Source organism: Salmo salar, chromosome 21, assembly GCF_965601325.2.
Source record: "Salmo salar chromosome 21, fSalSal1, whole genome shotgun sequence".
Lineage (NCBI taxonomy): Eukaryota > Metazoa > Chordata > Actinopteri > Salmoniformes > Salmonidae > Salmo > Salmo salar.
The window spans coordinates 27,025,229-27,042,500 of NC_138311.1; the positions used below are offsets into that span (position 1 = coordinate 27,025,229).

The 17,272-nt window shown below is 44.6% G+C and overlaps 1 protein-coding gene across 2 annotated transcripts in view; it reads right to left on the minus strand.

Annotated features, from left to right (window-relative positions):
- LOC106582004 (target of Nesh-SH3) overlaps nt 1-13,315 on the minus strand; it is a 46,166-nt gene extending 32,851 nt beyond the window's left edge. For both annotated transcript variants that reach the window (XM_045704657.2, XM_014164629.3), the window contains exons 1-6: nt 12,661-13,315; nt 4,109-4,288; nt 3,387-3,455; nt 3,122-3,254; nt 2,149-2,330; nt 1,893-1,942 (exon numbers count right to left, since the gene is read on the minus strand). In XM_045704657.2, coding sequence (XP_045560613.1) covers nt 1,893-1,942; nt 2,149-2,330; nt 3,122-3,254; nt 3,387-3,455; nt 4,109-4,288; nt 12,661-12,754 — 708 coding nt within the window. In that variant the 5' untranslated portion in view covers nt 12,755-13,315. The remainder of the gene's footprint in view (nt 1-1,892; nt 1,943-2,148; nt 2,331-3,121; nt 3,255-3,386; nt 3,456-4,108; nt 4,289-12,660) is intronic.
- Nucleotides 13,316-17,272: the final 3,957 nt, after the last annotated feature.

Genomic DNA, 17,272 nt, shown 5'->3' on the forward strand with positions numbered 1-17,272 from the left:
CTAGATCACACTACATACTAAAACACTACAAAATAGAGCACACTACATACTAGAGCACCCTACATACTAGAGCACCCTACATACTAGAGCACACTACAAACTAGCACACACTAAATACTAGCGCACACTACACACATTACACATTAGAGCACACTACATACTAGGACACACTACATACTAGAGCACCCTACATACTAGAGCACCCTACATACTAGAGCACCCTACATACTAGGGCACACTACATACTAGAGCACCCTACATACTGTAGCGTTCTACATACTAGCACACACTACATAATAGAGCACACTACATACTAGAGCACCCTACATACTAGAGCACGCTACAAACTAGCGCAAACTACAAACTAGCGCAAACTACATACTAGAGCACACTACAGCACATTACACATTAGAGCACATTACACATTAGAGCACACTACATACTAGCGCACACTACATACTAGAGCACACTACACACTATAGCACATTACACATTAGAGCACACTACATACTAGCACAAACTACATACTTGAGCACGCTATACACTAACGCACACTACATACTAGAGCACACTATATACTAGAGCACACTACATAATTGAGAACACTACATACTAAAGCACACTACATACTCACTAGAGTACAACACATACTAGAGCACATTATGTACTAGAGCTCACCACACATTAGAGCACACTACACACTATAGCACATTACACATTAGAGCACACTGAATACTTGCGCACACCACATACTGGAGCACCTTACGTACTAAAGCACACTACATATTAGGGCACACTGCATACTAGGGCACACTACATAATCACTAGAGCACTCTACATACTAGCACACACTACATACTAGAGCACACTACACACTCGAGCACATACTAGGGCACACTACATAATCACTAGAGCACACTACAACACTACATACTAGAGCACCCTACAAACTAGCACACACTACACACTAGATCACACTACACACTAGAGCACATACTAGGGCACACTACATAATCAGTAGATCACACTACAACACTACATACTAGAGCACCCTACAAACTAGCACACACTACACACTAGAGCACACTACACACTAGAGCACATACTAGGGCACACTACATAATCAGTAGATCACAACACATACTAGAGCACACTGTATACTAGAGCACACTACACGTGTTACATACTAGAGAACACTAGATACCAGAGCACACTACATACTACACACTAGAGCACACTACATACCAGAGCACACTACACACTAGATCATACTACATACTACAACGCTACATACTAAAACACTACACACCAGAGCACACTTCACACTAGATCACACTACAACACTACATACTAGATCACACTACAACACTACATACTAGATCACACTACATACTACATACTAAAACACTACACACCAGAGCACACTTCACACTAGATCACACTACAACACTACATACTAGATCACACTACATACTAGAGCACACTACATACTAGATCACACTACAACACTACATACTAAAACACTACACACCAGAGCACACTTCACACTAGATCACACTACAACACTACATACTAGATCACACTACAACACTACATACTAGATCACACTACATACTACATACTAAAACACTACACACCAGAGCACACTTCACACTAGATCACACTACAACACTACATACTAGATCACACTACAACACTACATACTAGATCACACTACATACTAAAACACTACAAAATAGAGCACACTACATACTAGAGCACACTACATACTTGAGCACACTACATACTAAAACACTACACACTAGAGCACATTACATACTAAAACATTACATACTCGAGCACACTACATAATCACTAGAGCACAGTAAAAGAGCAATGAGTGTAGTACTTACTACAGGCTTCAGAGGGGTCCTTGGTTTGTAGGGTTTCTGCATGACCTTCCCTGGAAAACACAACACAATACTAATGAATAACTGGAACTAATAGAATATATGTTACTAGTATTGGACCATAAGGAATATACAGTAAATATAAAACATGTGATCTGTGTGAGATGCCGACAGAGTCAATGCTGCATCAATTATGGGCATTTAAAGGGGGATGATTTGAACTATGGAAGGAAAGAGGGGAAGGGTTTAGGTGACGTACCGCTCATGTTGGTGTTGTGGATGACTGGCTTGCTCCACACTCCGCTGCGTTCCTTGTTGTTGGGTCGGACACCAAACTCATAGGCCGTGTTGGGCTTAAGGCTGTCAATGACCGTGTCGCTTGCGGGGCACGTCTGGTAGGTCCACTTCCGGTTCCTCTCACGGTAGCGCACCGTGTAGTTCCTGGGTCAACCCAGATAGAACACAACATTGTTCATTTCACACATTTTCATCAGTAGTATTATAACATTGTGTATGCTGTAGTGACAAGTGTCAACAAACATAGAATTGAATAGAAATGTCAGAAATTGTGTGGTAACATGGATATTAAAGCATTATGATGGCACAGATTCCTATGACTGATTTGTAAGTTAAAACAATGGCATGTTATGAAACTGTGACAGTCTGTCCACCATTTTGTGTCAGTGTCTGCCATGAAAGCAAAGCTGTAAGTTCTAGTCTCCTGGTGGAGAAGTGTTGTGCAGGCCAGGGGCACAGGGCAGTGACAGCCGTAACTGACATTAGAGAGTTTAAAAAGCCAGCAGGGACTGGGAGCAGAGTAGGGTGAGGTCAAGCTTTCCAATGTCTTTTCCAGGGGATGTTTAGAGAAGTAGAGAAGAGTGTGTCAGTGAGTTGATGTGTAGGATGAGGATCACTCCAACCACTACTAAACACCTGTGCACTCGCCCACTGCCTTCCACCTCCACTCAGTAGCCAGAAAGACTGGCAGACGATGTGTTGCAGTTCGACCACATGTTTAAAGCTGTCTGTTGTATATAATATGAGGGTGAGTTTGAGTGAAATACAGCTTTGCTTTTCTCAAGCTGTGAAAATAATATTACTGTGGTGTGACTCAGAGCATGACGAACCAGCACCAGAACCTCTGTAGGTAGGTTGGGATGTGGGCTGTGTACCTGTACTGGCTCACTCTGCTGAGCGTGCGTGTGTGTGCGTGCGTTTGTGTGCTAACTCACCCATCCTCCAGGCAGTCGTTCATGATGTCCCCCTCGTAGGGCGTCTTGAGGAAGGTCCCCCAGGACAGCAGCACCGAGGTGGGGGTCACGGACCCAATCACCAGGTGGAGGGGCTTCTCCAGGTTCACGTTGCCTGTGGAGTCACAGGGGTCAGTTCGAAGGTAAACCTCGTCAGATTCAAAGGAATGGGCATAAATTTGACTCTTTTCTATGTAATTTATCACATTATTACTGGTAACACTTGGAGTTGGTGCATATGCAGTACCTGTGCACTGTTTCTTCACATCATTGACTGGGATGGGCTGGACAGCGATCAGGTACTTGGGCTCGGCATCTGGAATAGAGTCATGGTTTAGCCTTGATGACAGAAGATTGTTAATAATTGTCTCTGAATTTGATCGTGTTTCAGGAGGCCCTCGATGGGGTTGAGTTTGGACGTTCTCAAATGTGACCTGACCGAACATTCCAGAAATGAATAGGGCAGGCTGTATTTGACATCACACTGAGAGTGAGGTGTGTGTGTGCATCTACATGTGTGTAACACAGGAGGTTGCTGGCACCTTCATTTGAGAGGACGGGCTCATGGTAATGGCTGGAGTGGAATAGGTGGAATGGTATCAAATACATCAAACACATGGCATTTCATTTGCTCTGTTCCAGCCATTATTCCGAGCCGTCCTCCCCTCAGCAGCCTCCACTGGTGTGTAGGTGTGTGTGTGTGTGTGTGTGTGTGTTGGAGGGGTGTTGGAGTCTGCACAGATGTGTTCTCTGTCGGTGATGACATTAATCAAACCATGACTAAAACGTCAACATAACACACATACTGTATGTGTGCGAGACCACTCTATAGTTTCTGGTCTGTAAGCCTCAAAGGCTCAAATCTTTGTATTCCTTTGGAAAACCTACATGGCATCATTCACATTTTGATTATGGTGTCAATGCCCTGGGGAATGATCATACATAACACACAAAACACACACGCCTCACCGATCTCTGTCTCGTAGGGCAATCCGTTCTCTGGGAGTTGGATGAACTGTTTAGAGAACATGCTGCTTCCGTAGCCCAGGATGTAGCCCTCCAGCTTGGTGTCAGCGTTCGGACGTACAAACTTCATCACGATGGTGTCGCCTGTAGCGTTGATCCTCACCTTCATGTTCTGACGTCTCACTGTGGGAGAGGAGAGTGTTTAGTAAGGTCGGAATGGAGGGCACACACACACATTGGGCACAATGAATGCCTTTCCTCTTTCTCTACACACACAGACAGAGGCTGCTTTGAATTGGACCAATAATAGTCATAAGACTGGTTTTGTTTACATAGACAATGGAAACAAATCAAATTCTATTAGTCACATGCGCCGAATACAACAGGTGTAGACCTTACAGTGAAATGCTTACTTACAAGCCCCTAAGCAACAATGCAGTTAAAAAAATACGAATAAGAAATAAAAGGAACAAGAAATTAAAGAGCAGCAGTAAAATAACAATAGCGAGAATATATACAGGGGTACCGGTACAGAGTCAATGTGCAGGGGCACCGGTTAGTTCAGGTAATATGTTCGTGTAGGTAGAGTTATTAATGCATAGATAATAACAGAGAGTAGCAGCGGCGTAAAATAGGGGGTGGGCAATGCAAATAGTTTGGGTAGCCATTTGATTAGATTTTCAGGAGTCTTATTGCTTGGGGGTAGAAGCTGTTTAGAAGCCTCTTGGACCTAGACTTGGCGCTCAGGTACCGCTTGCCATATGGTAGCAGAGAGAACAGTCTATGACTAGGGTGGGTGGAGTCTATGACAATTTTTAGGGCCTTCCTCTGACACCGCCTGGTATAGAGGTCCTGGATGGCAGGCAGCTTAGCCCCAGTGATGTACTGGGCCGTACGCACTACCCTCTGTAATGCCTTGCAATCGGAGGCCGAGCAATTGCCATACCAGGCAGTAATGCAACCAGTCAGGATGCTCTCGATGGTGCAGCTGTAGAACCATTTGAGGTTCTGTGGACCACTTTCTTGGTGTGCTTGGACCATGTTAGTTTGTTGGTGATGTGGACACCAAGGAGCTTGAAGCTCTCAAGCTGCTCCACTACAGCCCCATTGGTGGGGGCGTGCTCGGTCCTCCTTTTCCTGTAGTCCACGATCATCACCTTTATCTTGATCACGTTGAGGGAGAGGTTGTTGTCCTGGCACCACACAGCCAGGTCTCTGACCTCCTCCCTATAGGCTGTCTCGTCATTGTCGGTGATCAGGCCTACCACTGTTGTGTCATCAGCAAACTTAATGATGGTGTTGGAATCGTACCTGGCTGTGCAGTCATGAGTGAACAGGGAGTACAGGAGGGGACTGAGCACGCACTCCTGAGGGGCCACTGTGTTGAGGATCAGCATGGCGGATGTGTTGTTACCTACCCTTACCACCTGGGGCGGCCCGTCAGGAAGTCCAGAATCCAGTTGCAGAGGGAGGTGTTTAGTCCCAGGGTCCTTAGCTTAGTGATGAGCTTTGAAGGCACTATGGTGTTGAACACTGAGCTGTAGTAAATTAATTGCATTCTCACATAGGTGTTCCTTTTGTCCAGGTGGGAAAGGGCAGTGTGGAGTGCAATAGAGATTGCATCATCTGTGGATCTGTTAGGGCGGTATGCAAATTGGAGTGGGGGTCTAGGGCTTCAAGGATAATGGTGTTGATGTGAGCCATGACCAGCCTTTCAAAGTACTTTATGGCTACAGACTTGAGTACTACGGGTCAGTAGTCATTTAGGCAGGTTACCTTAGTGTTCTTGGGCACAGGGACTATGGTGGTCTGCTTAAAACAAGTTGGTATTACAGACTCGGACAGGGAGAGGTTGAAAATGTCAGTGAAGACACTTGCCAGTTGGTCAGCGCATCTTTGCAGTACATGTCCTGGTAATCCGAATGTTGACCTGTTTATTAAAGGTCTTACTCATATCGGCTGCGGAGAGCGTGATCACACAGTCGTCCGGAACAGCTGGTGCTCTCTTGCATGTTTCAGTGTTATTTGCCTCGAAGCGAGCATAGAAGTAGTTTAGCTCAAAGCTAATTAACCTAATTAACAATCAGAGGGATTGTGTTTATAATACCGCCCTAATGTGTTCAACGATACATCTCAGTAATTGATTGTGCAAACACACACACACACACACACACACACACACACACACACACACACACACACACACACACACACACACACACACACACACACACACACAATCTGCTGCCAAATATGTTTACATATCCTGCCAAAATCAACAGAGTTTGAACCCCCAAGATCACATGCCCTACCCAAGGAGCTCAGCGAAAGAGGTTACACAGGGACAGAAACCATAGAGAGACAAAGACCCAAACTGGACTACAGAGAAAAGCGCAGTGCAGGGGCAGAAGAATGGTTTCATTGGTGTTTACTGGTAGTGTAAACAGCAGTGTTAACTGGGTGAGAGACCTTTGGCCATACTGTGTTTGGTATGAGAGTTTAGGGAAGGATTTAAAGTGTCTGCCTCGTTAACACGTGAAGATAAACACAAAAACAGAGAGAAGTAAAGCAAAGGTGTATGAGAGATTGGCAAATATACAGTAAGTGGTCTGAGAGCAGAATTCTCAGACATTTTACTTCACTGTACAGCATGTGCATTCAGCAAACTGCAGTGAGATATCTAAGGGCAAACTAAAGAGTAAAATGCAAATTGTGGAATGTGGAACGTGCTTTTGAAAAAAATAAATTGCACATTCTGCCAGCAGACACCAGAGACAAAGAGGTTGGGGAGAAATGAGGGGAAACCATGGTTTGATGAATAGCCTCAGCCTTTGCCAACTGTGTGTTTCCTATCAAGACTGCATTTGTTTTGTTTCTCCCTCTATATTTCTGATGAAACAATGGGGGATTGGCTCTAGCTCTGGCTCCAATGAGAGGGGTTTCCAGTGTATGAAACATTAGGAAACTTCTGGCTGCGTTTCTCCAACTCCAAAACAAGCAAACATTGGCTCAGTCCCCTAACAACCTGGTCCAAATCCCAACAGTTTGGCCGTTCTACAACAGGGACTTATCTGTATTTCCAGTCTAACATGACTGGAAGTTTATAAATAGACAGTATCATAACCCCAATCATCAATCTACATCAAAGGGAAACTGGTCACAACCAAGCCACCAGAATAGATAACAAGAAATTGGAACATTAGCCAAACATAACACAGATAGCTAAGGGAAGAAGAGGATTTTGGTATCGTCTTGGATACGAGGCAGAGAGGATTAGGAATGACAGATGAAATCTCCAACGACACAGAATGTTCAAACTGACCAAAGCTGTGTCACGGTTACAACTGACCTAGAGCTTGACGACCAAATGAATATCCAGAACCACAATGGGGTCAAATGTCAACTGGCAAGAGGAACCAGGAGCTCAGAAAGCTTTGTGATCATCACCTCCGGCATTGTGCACACGCACGCACGCACACGCACGCACGCACACGCACGCACGCACACGCGCACACGCGCACACACACACACACCTAGGGCTGTACTGAGGGCAGAGGCCAGCACACCTCTAGTTAGCCTGTTATCTGTAAAGAAGAAATACTTCAGCTTAATGACATGTACCAACTGACTCTATGACCTTGCACTGATGAACCACAAAGGAAAGGGATACCTCTGACAACCAAGGGCCATAATTAAATCACTAAGCGTTGGCACCAGGTGAAAAGTTTGCACCGATAGCAACAACATATTACTAACGTGTGCTACCATAGTAATTACAGCGTTACTAAACAAGTATGAGAGGAACTCAATGTAACATTTTTACATAAAACAATTGAGGTAGGTGTAGCATATCTATCTGATGCTGTCTGGTCAGAAAGTGTGTGACATTGTTGCCGCCCGTAGCGTTGAGCTCAGCTGTGAATGAAGATGTTGTGCATATGTTGTGATAAGGACACAGTGTGTGCAGTGTACTTCATGTTGTCTAGGACACACTCTGTTCCCGATCTCAGCAGCAATGCGGATTGTTTTATTATGTAATGGATAAATAAATCATAAGGCCTTTCATAAATGTCAACTGAATGTTATGAGAAGGTGATAACCAATGCACATTTCCCAAATAGCTGCAGGGTTTGTCTGAGTGGTTGCTAAGAGGAAGGATCAGTGAGATGTTTTGTTTTTATTGAGGAGAACTCTGCCTATCACCATGTCATAAGGTTTGCTGTGGCAGCTTTCTCCATTACCACTCTTCATGAAAATATCAGAGAAAAGCTCCTAGCTGTACCTAAAGGGGCAATCAGCATTTGAATCAAGAACAAAGCGTTATCCCAGCCAATGTTTCGGTAAACAGCTAAGGGATGGGAATGGAGGAATGTAACCATTCAAAATCATATAGCTATGGATGCAAGGACTGACCATCCATAATATCAAATGTTTGTTTACATTTATTTTGTTTACAAACATCAGAGTGAAACAAGTTTACGTTTTTGGTTCTGATGGGGTGCGACAGTTGAACTAAGCTCATGAAGCATTTATAAGTTAGATTCTTAAAGAATCAATGGGTATTTATCGTTAATTTAAGCACGAACATGGATGTAGCAACTGCAGATTGGCCCTTTAAACTGAAACAATCCTAAAGTGAAATCCTGCCTTGCTCAAGAGATACAAGCTCAAACTCATACATGTGAATCACCACAAAAAGTAGACCAAAGGATCAGCCAACACACTTCAAAGATACAATAAACACTTCCGAAATACTTCCACTCTGATCCCACTATTCCTCTTGGGCTGGATTGCAGAACCTCCCTTGGACAGGAGACACTGAGCGGAAACATTGACTGGAGGCGACTGGACTTCACGGCGGCCATCTTAGCTCATCCCTGGTGATGGATGGTCCTCTTGGAGAGGGAGGAGGTCATTAGGCCTGTCAGAGGATGAGCTCAGTGCTCTCGCTGCTATGAAAACTCACAAACACCCACTCCGCCGGTGTTTGTGCGTGTGTGTGTGCATGCACGTTTGCGTGTGTGTGTAGCTTTGGAATCAGCATTGTCACATTGTTGATTTAAATCTTGCTCTTTTGCACACCCAAACTAGGTCCTCTTGGCAGCTTGTTTTCTGCCCTCCGTCTTTCAGTTTCTCTTCTCTCGTGTCCTATCATTCCTCTATTCCTTCCTCTCTTTGAAAGGACATTGATTAATATTATCCCACTGTATGCACATACAGTACATAAAACACACATTCACACACTGCTAGGTAGGTTCTGTGTGCGTGGGGCTTTGTGGCTCTAGATGATTTTACGCAGCTCTGCAGGTGTTTGGATCTTGCGATTCCATCCTGGGAATGAGAAGGTGGAGAGATGCAAGGGGACTTGGCTTCCCACGGCCAGCAAAGACAAGTTTTACGACTCTTGGTAACAGAGTCGGCTTCATTTAATTCAATGAAGTGTAAAACATCTCTCTTGTCCATGCCAACTAGAAGAAACAGGGTTTGGAATGGTTCTGCCTCCAAACAAAAAGAGTAAACTTTGAGAAAAACAGAAACAACTTGAAGATGGTAAGAAATGACAAGCAGACCTCACCTGTCACAAAATTCCAATACGGGATGGGGGAGAGGGGATTTGATACGCTATAGTGGGCTCCACACCACTACACCACACCCTTGGCCATGGGCCAGCCCAGCCATGCTCCGGGTTTTCAGGGGGAGCTTTGCCTCACAGCCCAGCTGGAGCAAGCCTTGCCTGGGCTAAGGCTCCCACGCTATCCCCTGCACTGGTCCCCCTGATCTCATACTATATCTCCCACATACGGCTCAACTACAGCTGTTCTCTTTTCTCTGGTAGCAAAACTCAATTTCTCCCTTTCACCAACTCTCCCTCCCTCCATTGTGCTCTAATCATCCCTCCATCTGTCTAAACCTCTCTCATCCATCTCTCAGGCTGTTAGAGCACATACACCTAACATGCACAAAGAAGTATAAAGCACATCAACAAACTGATCTGGAGTCTGTATTTGAGGTCACTTCAGCCAGAGATAACTTGACATAACATATTCCAACTAGGGACAGGGAACACATGCCAACATGAAGAGCCACACCCACCTCTGACAGACCGCCAAAGCAAACTCACGTTACACTCGTTCATCCAATCTCAATGTTATTGTCTGTAGGCCAACTTCAGCTAACAACACACTGTGGAACTGTCTGTAAGCCAATGTCACAGTTTTTCCACAGTGCTTGCCCTTCTAACCGACTCCCCTCTGTAGTCTCACTCACTTAAAATCAGCTTTATTAGCATCAAAGTTTTCAAAGTGCCCAACTTTAATTCACAGAAAACAGTGTGGCGGCACTGTGGAGACATGGGAAACGGGAGCCAGAATTAAACTAAGACACACTGCATGTATATATATATAGGTGTGTGTGTGTGTGTGTGTGTGTGTGTGTGTGTGTGTGTGTGTGTGTGTGTGTGTGTGTGTGTGTGTGTGTGTGTGTGTGTGTGTGTGTGTGTGTGTGTGTGTGTGTGTGTGAGACCCTTGTGTATGAGTGGGTGGGTGGGTTAATGGGACAGCATGGCAGAGTTTCCCGTGACTGTTGTGAAAATCCTAATCAGAGTGATCCCTCAAAACAGGGCTGATTCCCATATTAAACAGATTCCATTTTATGGCCCCATTTAAAACATGTTTAAAAATAACTAACTGCTGCGCGCGCGCGCGCGCGCGCGCGCGGCGCGCGCGCGCGCGCGCGCGCGCGCGCGACAGACAGACAGACAGACAGACAGACAGACAGACAGACAGACAGACAGACAGACAGACAGACAGACAGACAGACAAAAGTGAGAGGAGGGAGAGACAGATATAGAAAGAGACTCACAAATAATTTGAAAACAAATCAAATGTAGCTAAACTCCCATATCTATTGGGTGAAATACCATAGTGTGCCATCACAGCAGCAATATTTGCCACAAGAAAAGGGCAACCAGTGAAGAACAAACACCATTGTAAATACAACCCATATTTATGTTTATTTATTTTCCCTTTTGTACTTTAACTATTTGCACATCATTACAACACTGTACCGTCATAAAATGTCATTTGAAATGCCTCTATTTCTTTGTAATGTCTACTGTTCTATCTATTTCACTTACATTTAAAATAATTAAACTGCAATAAAAACACATTTTCTGTCTCAGAGACAAGCACATGGCACATTCTAACAAGGGCCAAACTACCAACAACCCTGACCTGTAACCTGGAAACACTTTCAGTAGTGCAGACTGAACACTATTAGCAGCAGCAGAGAGGAAGTGGCAAAGCAAGAGGTTTCACTAACGCCAAAATCTGTCCAAAATAAGCCCAATGTATTTCTATGGGCTTAATATGCAGACCTAAGCTTGTCGGCTGCCTTTCTGCCTTTAGGACAACGACTACCATTGTTAGGATGAGCATCTCGTCATTATATACAGATCTCTGGCAGCAGTTAACGTCTCTCATCCTCGCCTGCCCACCTTGTTTCATAGAAATGGAACAAACTCACGTGGCTCATAAAAACAGCACAAGCACAATTTAGGACATGGCCTGTTGTGAATTGGAACACCTTGCTCCAGGTCAGGTAAAGACAGTCCAACCCTGCATGCTGAACATCAGCATGATGTACCGTAGACCTACAGTAGTATGGTGTATTTTACATTGTAGCACAATAGGGCAAACTTTATGAGGAACCGTGGTGCATGCTTCTAGGCACACATCAGAATCACTGGCCTTCCTGGCAGTGTGTGGCAAGGCAACGACCACCTGTGGTTGTCACGGCAACATCTGCAGGACATAACATCCAACATATAATAACAATTGCGTACCCTTCATCATGCTGCATAGAATGCAGAGTCCTATACCACAACCACATAGCATGAAAATGAAATCGTCACCTTGGTTTGGACCATGTAATGGAGCAAAAGTTTCATAACACTGGACATAGTCTCAGCGGAAGGGTTTTTATATCAGTCACATGCCAGTTTCAGATTCAACACAGCAATCATGTCTAGCAATATTATCTGAACCCATAATCACTACAGGATTCATCTAAGCTGTCTAGTACAAATGAACTGTGTCTGATTGTGATAAGATACCAGCCACCAATACTGTATAGTTTGGTCCAACAATTCCTCATGAACCTGAGCAGTCAGCATTATCAATGCATTGCAATAATGTGCATGGGTGCCCACATTTAATTCAACTGCATGTCCACATGCATTTCATTCATTTATTTATATCATCTGAGGCTAACTTTCTTTGCAAAGCTCAATAGCCTATAATTTGCATGACAGAATTCCCATAACAACATATATTCATGCTATGTGATGCAAAGTCGACTCCTGATAAGTGCATATTGGATAACTGCAAGCTCTGCATTGGAGTTCTTCAGCTCTAATTCAAGTTCAGTCTTTTTCATTGTGTTGTGTCTGCATGCTCCAATTTATACAAGCCAAGCACTTCCATTAACATTGCATTTCTTAGGAGTTGACTGTAAAGGTTTTACATGGCAATGAAGGTGATACAGATGTCACCTACCTCTGCTTCTCCGAGCCGTAGACGAGCCGGCCAGCGCAATCTCAACGATGAAAAGGAGGAAGAGGAAGACGAGGAAGGTGTGTGAGAGCTGCATGGTGGTAGGTGATCTGCTGCGGTCTCAGGTACAAAGGACTGGCTGGTGACTCGCACTAGACGCCGTTGACTGAAGACTTAATAATCTCAGTTCAGGACTAAGAGGTGGACTAAGGTGAGCTACTGGACTACAGTAATGGAGAACATTGACAGAGTAAATATCAACCAGCCCTGGACTAGTTCACAGACTGAGCCTTGTACATGACTAGAACGGTAGAACTAGAACAGTAAAGTAATTATCCTAGTTCTGTGTGAGTTATGCTGACTCTGGTGGCTGGACTACTTCACTGAGCTGGTGTGTCTCAGGACTAGTGCAGCACACTGGACAGGCTCTGGCTGAGGCTGTGTCTGAGGCTGAAGGGCTTGATGCTCTGGGGCTCTGTGCTCTGGGATGCAGGGAGACCAGCCTGCAGCATCTATACCTACAGAGGGAGGGGACAGACCGAGGCGGACACACCCCCTTTCTCTTTTTCTCGCTCCCTCTCTCACCCACATAGATTTGCGCTCTTTTACTTGGCGTCACACCCACTCTCGCTCTCTCTTCGGTCTCTTTGGCCCTTTCTTTTTCTCTCTTTCGTTCTCTCTCGCGTTCTCTCTCTCTCTCATCCCCCCTTTCATTCTTTCTCTTTTTCCATTAGTTTTTTTCTGCAATGGCAGTCTTTTCCATCCCTAAGGCCCTTGCTGATTTTTCATTGCACTTATTCTCTCGTTCCTTCCTTTCTTTCTCTCCCTCCTTTTTCCTCCCTTTCATATCCCTCTCTACCACTCGTTACCGCTCTCTTCATTTAGCCCAAAGTTGTAAGGTGCTTAAAGGTGATGTAAGAGTCTCTTGCAAAAATGGAGGTATGCGGAAAATGAGAAAAGAGGGGTGTCCCACTAGTCCAAAATTCAAGAGTCTTCCGCTCTCATCCCTCTCTCACACAATCTCCATTAATATCTACTGTATCAATCCCCAAAACACGCCACGAACACGTGCATCTTTGGCCACTGCATCCAACACGTGTGGTAACACGCCTACTATGATCACACCCCCAAACATGGCATTTTGGCAACATGTACAATAACCCATCACAAACACGTGCTGTTATACAGTAGTAGGGCAGCATCATAAAAACGCCTTTCAACTGCAGACTCATCCATCAATGTTTACAACCACTGGGCACAGTGTGTGTGCGTGCGTGCACGCAAATGTGTGTGTGTGAGCTTACGCATGTGACTAAGTGTGTGCATGTGTGTTTATGTCTGGGTCCAGACTGTCAGCAGTCAGTCATCCTGTACGGTTCTGCCAGAACCAGGCCGCTGGAATGCGAAGTGTGTTCATGGATGTGTGTATGTGTGTGTTTCCAGGAGCTCCGGCCCTCTGGCACTGAGGTTCCATCCCACATGCCATCACACGAGACAGGAACGAGGCCTCGGTCAGAGGGGGTTGGGCTATTCAAACAGGAAGTCCCTACACACTGTCATATTCGAGTTCACAGGCTTCATTCACCAATATCCATAAAGACAGATATGTGTTATCGTTATACAGTCTACTTGCCTTTAAATATTATAATTCAGGGGTTATAAACAAGAAAAAGATCTAGATTCAGAACAGAATATGAGAAAGAATGCCTGGTTCATTTCCATTAGACATCAAAGACTATAGACTTAGTCAGATCACAAAATGGCTGTAGTTATAAAAATGTAGGTTAAAATGTGATAATATTTTTGGATCATGCTGACCTCCTTTCTTTGTCTTTGTCCTGTATAGTAAACCAGCTATAGACAGGTGTGTCAGGGTTCATCTGAGGGCTGAATGTTCCAGGAAATGGACATACGCCAGGTCCACAGGTCAATGTAGAGCATCATCCCTCTGTTCAACCTCTCCAACTATTGCTCTTACTTCCACCTTTTCCACCTACCATTTACATTACATTACATTTGCGTCATTCAGCAGACGCTTTTATCCAGAGCGACATACAGGAGAAATTAGGGTTAAGTGCCTTGCTCAAGGGAACATAAATATATTTTTCACATAGTTGCCTCAGGGATTCAAACCAGCAACCTTTCGGTTACTGGCCCACCGTTCTTAATCGCTAGACTACGTGTCGCCTCCTTCCACCTTTTCCCACCTCCTTCTACCTTTTTCTACCTTTTCCTCCTTCTTGCACCTTTTTCAACCTCCCACCTTTTTCCACCTCCTACCTTTCCCCTCCTTCTTCCACCTTTTCCCACCTTTTTCATACATTTTCACCTTTTTCCTTCTTTTTCTACATTTTCCCAAATTCTTCCACCTCCTTCCACCTCTTTCCACCTTCTACCTTCTCTCACATTTTTCCACATTTTCCTCCTTTCACCTTTTTCCTCCTTTTCCAACCTCCTTCCACCTTTTCCCACCTTCCACCTTTTTCCTCTTTCTTCCACCCCTTCCATATTTTTCCACCTCCTTCCACCGACTTCTTCCTCCTTCCACCTCATCCTCCTCCGCCTACCTTCTTACACCTCCCTCCCATCCCGTCCCTCCATTCTCCCTGCACCTATAGTCTGAGTGTAATCAGTGTTAAAGACACAGGAAGAGACAGAACAGTGAGTACAGGGTGGCATTGTTTGAGCTCGGCTTACATAACTATGTCTCTGCTGTAAAAGCCATGTCCAAGCCTCGGGAGAACTTCAGGGGGACGTCAGAGGAAACTCTCTCTGTACAGCACAATACCACCTCTGTCCCTCTGTACTGGGCACAGAATAGGTGACCAGAGAGAGAGGGAGGAGGGAGAGAAGATAGAGGGAGGGAAAAAGGGGGAGGGAGGGAGAGAAAGAGGAAAGGAGGGTAGAAATGCGGGGGATGGACTAAATACTGTATGTATTTAGTGGCAAAAATGGCGAAATTACTCTAAAATGCTGTGAGACCTCTGAAGTGAGACAGGTGCCTTTGATTTGATTCTGAGAACCAGTTTTCAACCAATCTAGTCAATGATCCCCATACTCCGGGAAAGATAAATGATGTATGACAAGTTAACTGTTTCCATAACATCTCATTTCCATTCTTAATACATTTCCTGTGTTCACTGTCTCCAGGCCTTCTCCATGCTGTCCAGCTATCCTGCAGTGGAATGTTTCCTGGTTTCATTCAAGATAGCCATCTACCTGTCAGACACTGTCTGGAGCTATCCTTGACCCTGACCCCTAACCCTATGGTGACTGCAGATAATCTGGTATTTGCCGCTCTCCCTCTCCCTTCCTGAAAGAGGAAAATGTGATATTTCAGTGGCTGAGAGCAGAACCGTGTAGGTCAGACACGTTGTAGTCGTTCTGCTTTAGTAATCACCGATTGGTCGTTCCCATCTTCCATTTTATAGCCTTTCACCACATCATCAGGCCCACCTGCCAACCAGAGCCACGCACACACACACACACACACACGCACACACACACACACACACACGCACACACGCACACACGCACACACGCACACACACACAGGGCATGGGCAGGGTGGATGTCAAATGAAGTGCTCAAACACACACACATGCACACACACTCAGGATGCTGATTTGTGTGTAGGCGTGCTGATGTGTGTCTTGACCTGTGTGCGTGTGTATGTCTGCTTCTGGCTGTTCAGCCTCTCTCATCCATTAACTGATTTATAAACTCATCCTCTGTGACTGTGGAGAAGAATCACCTTGAGTCGAGTGGAAAAAACATTCCACAAACGGACCAAACGACCTTAACCGTCAACGCCAAAACAAGACACACCTGGCCAAAAACGCACAATATTGAATCAAAATGTTAGCAATTTAGGGTCATGTATTTTTTTCTTTGTTTTATTTTGGTGTCTGTTTGCCTGTAGGTCTATGGGGAGGTGGAAAACAGTTGCTGCCGAAGCCAGAAGCGGATGGTATTTTGCAGATCACCCAAGTCACAGCTTTGTAAGTTTCCCCACTTGGACCAGGTTGAGATTTTGAAGAATGGAAAAATAAAATGATTTAGCTTTTTTCCGTCTTCTTTTCCAAAGCCGTTTTCATCTGCTGATGCCTGGAATGGACTGGCTTATTATGAGGTCCTACTGTTCCCTTTCAGGTCAACATCCAAACAGTAAGGGGATTATGCCAATTTGGGAATATATAGTATAATTATCGATGAATCGATAGAAACTATTGATGAATGTGTGGTCTTAAACCCCAAAATATGAATTATGTCCTCTGTCAAACCATCATTTAAACACAACAAATTCAAGTAGCAGGGTTCATGCTGTCACTTCACTGTAAAGGAATTTGTTACAATTTCCATGATTGAAAGCTTAAATGATATATTATACCATTTTTCAGCATCAATGATTGGGCAAACTAGACATGTAACATGTAACACTATTCTATTGGTTGAGCTGTATCATGTGACTGGCAGGTAGAGTCTCATGTCCGACTGGGTGAAGGGAAAAATAATGTCCATGAGGAACACTGATGGCCCAAGACGGCACAGTGGAAAATATGATGTATGGAATGTTCCCTAAAATATCTGCGCAGTTCGTCAGAGTTTTTTCCTC